General features: G+C 43.2%; 1 protein-coding gene across 1 annotated transcript; it reads right to left on the bottom strand.

The window, feature by feature from the left end:
* Nucleotides 1–5724: 5724 nt before the first annotated feature.
* On the bottom strand, nucleotides 5725–8368 carry LOC311117976 (uncharacterized protein). Its single transcript, XM_084192861.1, has 2 exons — nucleotides 8158–8368; nucleotides 5725–7091 (listed from the first exon to the last, which is right to left on the bottom strand). The coding sequence occupies exons 1-2, from the start codon at nucleotides 8236–8238 to the stop codon at nucleotides 6567–6569; spliced, it is 606 nt and encodes a 201-aa protein (XP_084048987.1). The 5' UTR covers nucleotides 8239–8368; the 3' UTR covers nucleotides 5725–6566.
* Between the last annotated feature and the right edge of the window lie 881 nt (nucleotides 8369–9249).

Raw genomic sequence — 9249 nt, 5'->3', positions numbered from 1 at the left:
TAGTTTACTGTCAATAACGTCTCCAAAAATGACGTGGTGTCTCCAATTGTGTTGACATTTTACAATTGCGATGCGCATCCATGAGTATCCACTTTCTGTAGCTCAGCTGGTAGAGCACGGCGCTTGTAACGCCAAGGTAGTGGGTTCGATCCCCGGGACCACCCATACACAAAAATGTATGCACGCATGACTGTAAGTCGCTTTGGATAAAAGCGTCTGCTAAATGGCATATTATTATTATCTGAAGAGAGCCCCGAAACATTGTGTGCAGACATTTTATGCAATAAATGAAGTAGGTTGAATCTAGTAGTTCTGATCTTCTGATTGGTCCTGATGAGTTGGGCGAGGTCCCCTCCAGGCTACTGTCACTGTTGCATTGGCTCTGAGTCGGGTTCTCTGTCTTCAAATGTTCAGCCTAAGAGAGGGGATTTTTGTGTGTGTGTGTGTGTGTGTTTAACAGTGATGATGTGTGTGTGTGTGTGTGTGTGTGTGTGTGTGTGTTTAACAGTGATGATGTGTGTGTTTGTGTGTGTGTGTGTGTGTGTCCTCAGAGCAAGAACTCGTGAGTTGGAAGAACTGAGAGGCCTATGGCGTGGGTGTTGTCCTTGGCCACCTGCTGACAAGGCTGACAAGATAGGACCCTTTTGTCCATTGTTATTGGATAGGAACAGAACTTATAACCAGCTCCTGACCTAAATAGATCTTAGCACAACATTTTACTCAACATATCATATTCCATATTCACTATAACAAATATATTTACTACGACATTAGCAAGAACCGCCACATCCTCAGCCGGCTAATCCAGTGTGTGAAGTTTTGCGGAGTGTTTGAGTTAGCTTTGCGAGGCAAAGATGAAACTGAGGGCTCCACCAACCCTGGTAAGCCAACACTTTTGAGATCAGTCAATAAATGCTTCTGGTATTGACTTATATGCTGCCCCTGTCTTCATGTTGTTGCTGGACATATCTTTTTTTAAATGTGTGTAGGTCACCTAAATCATCAGAAAAATTGCCCCCCCTGAGAATTTTTTCAGGAGCCGCCACTGGGAGCCTGTACCTAAAAATATGAAAATGACAGAAGTTAAAGACGAAGAAGAATATTCTGATGAACTGAAGAAGATCCTCTGTGAGCTGGAGCAGGAGAGCTCTGAACTGAAGAACATATCTCAGCTAAAAACAGACTTGGACGAGGAGATCGCACTACTGAGTGGCGCAGTGGTCTAAGGCACTGCATCGCAGTGCTAACTGTGCCACTAGAGATCCTGGTTCGAATCCATGCTCTGTCGCAGCCGGCCGCGACCGGGAGACTCATGGGCGGCGCACAATTGGCCCAGCATCGTCCAGGGTAGGGGAGGGAATGGCCGGCAGGGATGTAGCTCAGTTGATAGAGCATGGTGTTTGCAACGCCAGGGTTGTGGGTTCGATTCCCACGGGGGGCGAGTAAAAAAAATAATATATATGTATTCACTAACTGTAAGTCGCTCTGGATAAGAGCGTCTGCTAAATGACTAAAATGTAAATCTCTGAAGTCAAAGATGACGTACAGTGCCTTCGGAAAGTAATCAGACCCCTTGACTTTTCCCACATTGTGTTACGTTACAGATTTATTCTAAAATTGATTCAATTAATTTTTTCCTCATCAATCTACACACAATACCCCATAATGACTACGCGAAAACAGGTTTGTATATATATTAAAAAGAAAAAACAGAAATACCTTATTTACATAAGTATTCAGACCCTTTGCTATGAGACTCGAAATTGAGCTCAGATGCATCCTGTTTCCATTGATCATCCTTGAGATCGTTCTACAACTTGATTGGATTCCACCTGTGGAATTGATTGGACATGATTTGGAAGGACACACCTATCTATATAAGGTCCCACAGTTGACAGTGCATGTCAGAGCAAAAACCAGCCATGAGGTCGAAGGAATTGTCCGTAGAGCTCCGAGACAGGATTGTGTCGAGGCACGGATCTGGGGAAGGGTACCAAAAAATGTCTGCAGCATTGAAGGTCCCCAAGAAGAAAGTGGCCTCCATCATTCTTAAATGGAAGAAGTTTGGAACCACCAAGACTCTTCCTAGAGCTGGCCGCCCGGCCAAACTGAGAAATCGGGGGAGAAGGGCCTTGGTCAGGGAGGTGACCAAGAACCCGATGGTCACTCTGACAGACCTCCAGAGTTCCTCTGTGGAAATGGGAGAACCTTCCAGAAGGACAACCATCTCTGCAGCACTACACCAATCAGGCCTTTATGGTAGAAGCCACTCCTCAGTAAAAGGCACATGACAGCCCGCTTGGAGTTTGCCAAAAGGCAGCCAAGACAACGCAGGAGTGGCTTCGGGACAAGTCTCTGAATGCCCTTGAGTGGCCCAGCCAGAGCCCGGACTTGAACCCGATCGAACATCTCTGGAGAGACCTGAAAATAGCTGTGCAGCGACGCTCCCCATCCAACCTGACAGAGCTATAGAGAATGCAGAGAAAAATGGGAGAAACTCTCCAAATACAGGTGTGCCAAGCTTGTAGCGTCATACCCAAGAAGACTTGAGGCTGTAATCGCTGCTGAAGGTGCTTCAACAAAGTGCTGAGTAAAGGGTCTGAATACTTATGTAAATGTCATATTTCAGTTTTAAATTTTGTTATACATTTGCAAACATTTCTAAAAACCTGTTTTTGCTTTGTCATTTTGGGGTATTGTTTGTAGATTGATAAGGGGGAAAAAAAACTATTTAATCCATTTTAGAATAAGGCTGTAATGTAACAAATTGTGGAAAAAGTCAAAGGGTCTGAATACTTTCCGAATGCACTGTACGTATTATGTTGAAATGTTTTCACATGTGTTATCTGGCAGCAGCACAGAACAATACATGTCTCAGATCCTAAATCGAATTAGGAACACAGGGCAGTTTTTGAATTTCAATTTAATTTCATGACGACACACAACGAGTTGTAACACCGTAGTAACAATACATGTTTTAAACTCTCCAAAGTTTAAATACGGTATTTCTGTTTTTTTCTTTTTAATATATATACAAACCTGTTTTCGCTTAGTCATTATGGGGTATTGTGTGTAGATTGATGAGGAAAAAATTAATTGAATCAATTTTAGAATAAATCTGTAACGTAACACAATGTGTTGATCTGATACTGTAATTGTGTTATCTGAATTTTATAATAATTTATTTTATAGTATCAATCCACCTCAAGCATTCATTCATATAAAGCATTCATTCATTCATTCATTCATTCATTCATATAAAGCATTCATTCATTCATATAAAGTGCAGGATGAGAAACACAAGTCCAGTTGTCATTTGAATAACCCATACACCACATGACCAAAAGTATGTGGACACCTGCTTGTCGAACATCTCATTCCAAAATCATGGGTATTAACATGGAGTTGGTCCCCCCACTTTGCTGCTATAACAGCCTCCACTCTTATGGGAAGGCTTTCCACTAGATGTTGGAACATTGCTGCAGGGACTTGCTTCCATTCAGCCACAAGAGCATTAGTGAGGTCGGGCACTGATGTTGGGCGATTAGGCCCGGGCTCGCAGTCGGCGTTCCAATTCATCCCAAAGGTGTTCAATGGGGTTGAGGTCATGGCTCTGTGCAGGTCAGTCAAGTTCTTCCACACTGATCTCGATAAACCATTTCTGTATGGTCCTCGCTTTGTGCACTGGGGTAGCATTCTCCTGACATCTGCCAAACCCAGATTCGTCCGTCGGACTGCCAGATGTGAAGCGTGATTCATCACTCCAGAGGACGTGTTTCCACTGCTCCAGAGTCCAATGGCGGCGAGCTTTACACCACTCCAGCCGACACTTGGTATTGCGCATGGTGATCTTAGGCTTGTGTGCGGCTGCTCAGCCATGGAAACCCATTTCATGAAGCTCCCAACAAACAGTTATTGTGCTGATGTTGCTTCCAGAGGCAGTTTGGGACTCGGTAGTGAGCGTTGCAACCGAGGACAGACTTCAGCACTCGTTGGTCCCGTTCTGTGAGCTTGTGTTGCTTACCACTTTGCGACGAACTGACTTGTTGGAAGGTGGCATCCTATGACGGTGCCACGTTGAAAGTCACTGAGCTATTCAGTAAGGCCATTCTACTACCAATGTTTGTCTATGGAGATTGCATGGCTGTGTGCTTGATTTTTGTACACTGGTCAGCAACGGGTGTGGCTGAAATAACCAAATCAACTAATTTGAAGGGGTGTCCACATACTTTTGTATATATAGTGTAGCCAACGACCTCATTGACAGTAGTAAGCTTTATAACGACCTCATTCACGTATTCACACATTGTCTGTTCAGTGATTAGATGAATATGCTTTGTGAGTTCAACAAATGCCTCTGCAATCCGTGACAAATGCCTGAAGCAACACACATGTGGAGCGACATCCGTGTTTTGAATAACGAATCGTTGTTTGAAGGCTGTGAGGACTAATATTAACTCTGATCTGAACTCATCACGTCACCATGTGAACTAGGTCAGTGGGAATATCCCAAATGTCAGCCTGTTCTCCATAGGGAATAGCCTCCAACTGCTCTTAAACACTAGTAAAACTAAATAGAAAGGGCTCTGGTCTAAATTAGTGCCCTAAATAGGGAATACGGTGTCATTTGGGATGCACTTCCTCACACTACAACCAACCCTGATCAGGATTACTGATTTGAATTGAATTCAACTTTATTGAGGAAAAATAAACAATGTTGAGAAGTTATTTCTTAGACGGGCTAAATGTTACAAATATTTGAGGAAGTATATAATCCCTGAGTAATGACCTCTTGAGAGGCGCTGTCACTAAAGAGGGGCTACAGAGGTCACACAGATAATGTGGGTGCAAGCAAGGGTCATTGGCTGCCTTCCAATTCTCTACCCGTCTCCAGGCGTGTGCACTTGGTTCTGTTCACTACTTCTGACAAATCTAAAGGCATTGGATTGGTGGAGGGTTAGTGGGAGTGTCCCACCCTGTTTCTTGTACCAATCATTTCCCTTCAACTCAGTGAAGGGAACAAGTGCACACTTTGGGAGGAAGGAGAGATCATGGTACATAGGGAGAATATCAATTGTACCCTTGACTCCTCGCGTCCTCTCCTCCTCAAAAACCCATTGGAGGAGAAGATCAAGAGGGGAGGAACCGATCTCATCCAATGTGTTTTGAGGAGGAGATGAGTCAAGGAAACTCAATTGAGATTCTCCCACAGTCCTAGAACGTAGAGCGTCGTGGGGTGGTGCATCTCGGTCTGCAGTTGAATCTCTCCACTCCATCACGTCTTCTCTGTGCAACCTAGTAGCCATTGTCCAAAATGATGACACATTAGGTATTGTCCACTCGTTGTAACAAGTTGCGAATATCTATGTACCGTGATATGGTTGTGAGGGACACACACACCAGTGGTTTTCTGCCATGTGTGATTGATTATTACACATGTAATTGGTCAGGCGTTTCAAGAATGTGAGGCTTTCTCTCAGCTGGACAGCAGTCTTGGGATTGTGGACTATGAAAAGTCTAAAAACACACCAACGTGCTCTTATTAGAATCACAATCCTGTCAGAAAACGTCAGGTAACTTTATTCATTCTTAGAAAGTACCTTGTAGTTAAGATCAGTGTGTCTGACCACTATAAACAGTTGAGTCTCATGTTGTTTTGCACTGTACTACTAATCACCCTTGCCACCTTTAAAAAAAAACATCTCCATACAACAGGTATTGGTAACCAACATTTATTTACCATTATCAACTTTACAATAAAACCATAACATCTGTCAACATTAGCAAAATAAAAAGAACAGTATCAGTCCAATGTATTTACAGAGACCATAAAGCAGATTCAGGCTTACACACCACAGACAGAACAACAACTCTGCTTCGTTTTAAAACTGCAACAGTGAACATAGTTAAACTCAATAGTTTTTTTTTTTTCTATAGCCAAGATACAAATCTAAAATTGCTTCTTATTTTTCTTCTTTAAAAACAAACAAAACACAGCTTCTCTGAATCTTTAAAATGGTTCTCTATTGTACACCACAAAATAATTCAAATCTGGGTTAAAATATAGGAATGAAGAAAGTTGGCAAGTCTCTTATTTTCAAATTCTGATTTCTTCTTGTTTAAAAAAAAAATTAATAGTCATTTCATGTGGTGGTTGGTTGGTGTTCTGTCCTGTCTAGTTCGTTCTTACGCGTTGATGCATCTTTTTGAGTTGGGTGTTTTGGGAAAAGACGCGTCAACTCGACTCCCATCCATAACTGTGTCTTCCACTCTGTCGTCCAATAAATCCCATTGTCCCATAGCAACCAGCAAATAATACTACCGGGTTCAGATGTCTCGCCGTAACCAGGGATGTGAAATAGTGATTCTAGTCTGTCATCTTGTTACCATGACTAAAGTGACACAATGGAGTCTCTCACATAAATGTGTATATATTTACATATACATATAGCCATACATATGTATACATATACACATATATATAGAAATATATATATTTATAACTATTTTCTCTCTCTCTCTTGAAAAACAGTTCACACAGTCCTTTGTTGTGGGTAAAGATACAATCACTCTGCATTCTGTTGGGAGGGGGCTACTGCCGCAGGGGTCGAGCTGGTTTCCTCTGTTGGTTTGGTGGGCTCTGGGGCAGGAGCAGCCGCCTCCTTCACCTCCTCCTTAGGCGCCTCCTCTGCTTTAGCCTGCACCTCCTCGGCCTTAGGGGCTGCAGCAGCCGCCACGACCTCCTCCTTCACCTCCCCTTCTTTCTTCTCCTCCGTGGCCACAGCGGCTCCGTTCTCCGCGGGTTTCTCCTCAGCGGGAGCGGCCGCCTCCTCCTTCACCTCCTCCTTCTTGGTCTTCTTCAGTTTCAGGCCCATGAAGTTGAAAGATTTCTTCAGGAAGAACTTCTTCTTCTTCTTGGAGATATCCTTGGCGGCGGTCTCACCTTCTGGTTTGGCGGCCTCCCCATCAGCGGCGGGTGCTGGCTCGATGGCGTCCCCTCCAGCACCCGCTTCAGGCTCCTTGGCGTCCGCAGAACCGTTGGGAGTGGCCGTGTCTGTGGCGTCACCATTGGACTTGACATGGCCGTTCTCCTAGAGGAGTGAAAGATGAAGGAACCAAATTAGATATATGGTTCTAAAAAATACAATTCAATCAATAAAGAAAATACAATTTACATGAGAACTTTACAATGTAACAAAAACAACCATCATAACATTTAGATACATAACGATGTTTCATCAAAACGTCGTGCTCATCAATAAACCACAGTGTTGCTCAAAAGGCGACGCCTTGTAGTACCACCAGAAAACGACAGGCGGCGACAGCGACACGCAGACCGAGCATGTGGTCCATCGCTCTCCCGCTAGACACCACACAGACGGGGGCATCTCTTTCAACAAAGACTTGAACCAATCGATGAAAAAAAAATATATATATATTAATTGACACAATACTGATTGTACAGTAATTTTGCGAGGTGAAAATGTGATTTTATGTCGATTGTGTATGTTTATCTATAAAATAAAGTTTACAGTCACTGATCGAGACATGTCTAGACTCGCCGGTTCCGAGGGGGCTGCATAAATTAAAATGACATCCACTGTTAAAACCCTCCTTTTCAATCCGTAATTCACCAATTGGCTCTCATATTTTATGCATGAGGGGTAGGTTGCCTTTCCAAACCCCCCTCATGGCATTTGATATGGAACTGTATACGAGCTAATTAGTCCGGCTAGCTAGAACCTCGATTAGCTAGCTACCTGTGGTCCATGTTCTCGGTCCAAAACCTGAATAGCTAACTAACTCGTTTTTTTATTTCACCCCCCCCCCCCCCCCAAAAAAAAGAAAAGTCAAACAGCAGATCGTGGCATTAGCAGCAAACCCGTTCGGATTTGATCCTCCCGCGTCTGAATCAAGTGTCCGTAGCTATCCATCACTGGAGACCATGTTAGCTTAGCCAACCAACTATGCACTTTACCACTCTGACTGAAGCAAAGATGCACATTTATCCCCCCCCAAAAAATCTAAACACACAAACCTCAGCTTCAAATTAATTGCAACTTAATAATAAAAACAGAACATCCTTTCTAAGCTACTTTTAGTTAGTTGGGGTAAAGGGTGTGTCGTGTGGTCCAGGGATGAGAGAGAGTGACATACCTGTCCGTTAGTTTTCACCGTAGCGGTATCGGCAGCATTCGCCTCCACAGCTACCCCTCCCTTGGACGCTTGGGAACCCATCGTTATTCGGTGTTTTTTCCAAAGATATTTCAAATGGAAGAAAAAAGAAATCCAGCTCCCGGGCAGTGGTATGGATCCAATGGCAAAATGTGAGTTTTTCCTTGGCTTTTTCTTCGTAATTGAACGTGTCGCTCCAGCAGAAATAGACCCACTAGATTCGACACTGGTTGAACGCGTCGCTTGAAGATAGACCAAGAGACCGCCCATGGGCGTGGTCACACGAGTCTATCCAATCAAGAGCAGTTTAGGAGTTTTCTCCGCCCTCTTCAGAAGACCCACCCCCCCTCCCACCCACCCCAACATGCTGGTCGTCACTAGTTACCACATCCAAAAGTCATAATTATGGCTGACCCTAGACTATTTCTTTCATTTCTCTTCATAAAATCTGATTTTAAACCTAACCCTAATATTAACCCTAACCGTAGCCACACTCATAACCTTATACCTAACCTTAAATTAAGACCAAAAGCTATTTTTGGTTTTCATTAATTCTTTATGAAATAGCCAATTTTAACTTTGTGTCTGTGGTAAATAGTGACAACCCAACAACATTCTCTCTCTCCATCATATTCCACAATTGGGCAAGATTGAGCGACTGAATGGCGATAATTGTTGATGTTTGAAAGTTTGACTCGATAATACTAACCATTTTAACCATGATACCAGTTTAAAGTGTTGTGTAGAATAGTGGCAATGTAAGCTTTAGTCGCGTACATTTCTTCTTTTTAACTAGTCGTTGATGTTTCTCCACTTTGCCGAACAGATCGAACGACTTGACTACCGTGACATCTCACGAGGTTTGTTTGTTATCCTCAGCTTGTCAACAACAACATACCACCACAACAAAAATGTCAACGTGACCATCACGCACATTCCAACCGTTTGGCCACACAAATATACACTCTACAGCTGTTTAGACAACTTACATATTCAGCCTATATATTCATGCTTGCTCAAGACTTCCACTTCCAATCACCTTTATAGATCGCATGATTAATGTAACTTTTACTA

The sequence above is a fragment of the Coregonus lavaretus genome, assembly GCF_964263955.1.
Source record: "Coregonus lavaretus genome assembly, contig: HAP1_SCAFFOLD_589, whole genome shotgun sequence".
NCBI lineage: Eukaryota > Metazoa > Chordata > Actinopteri > Salmoniformes > Salmonidae > Coregonus > Coregonus lavaretus.
The sequence above is the reverse complement of the archived record's forward strand: the minus strand, read 5'-3'. Positions and strand labels throughout refer to the sequence as shown.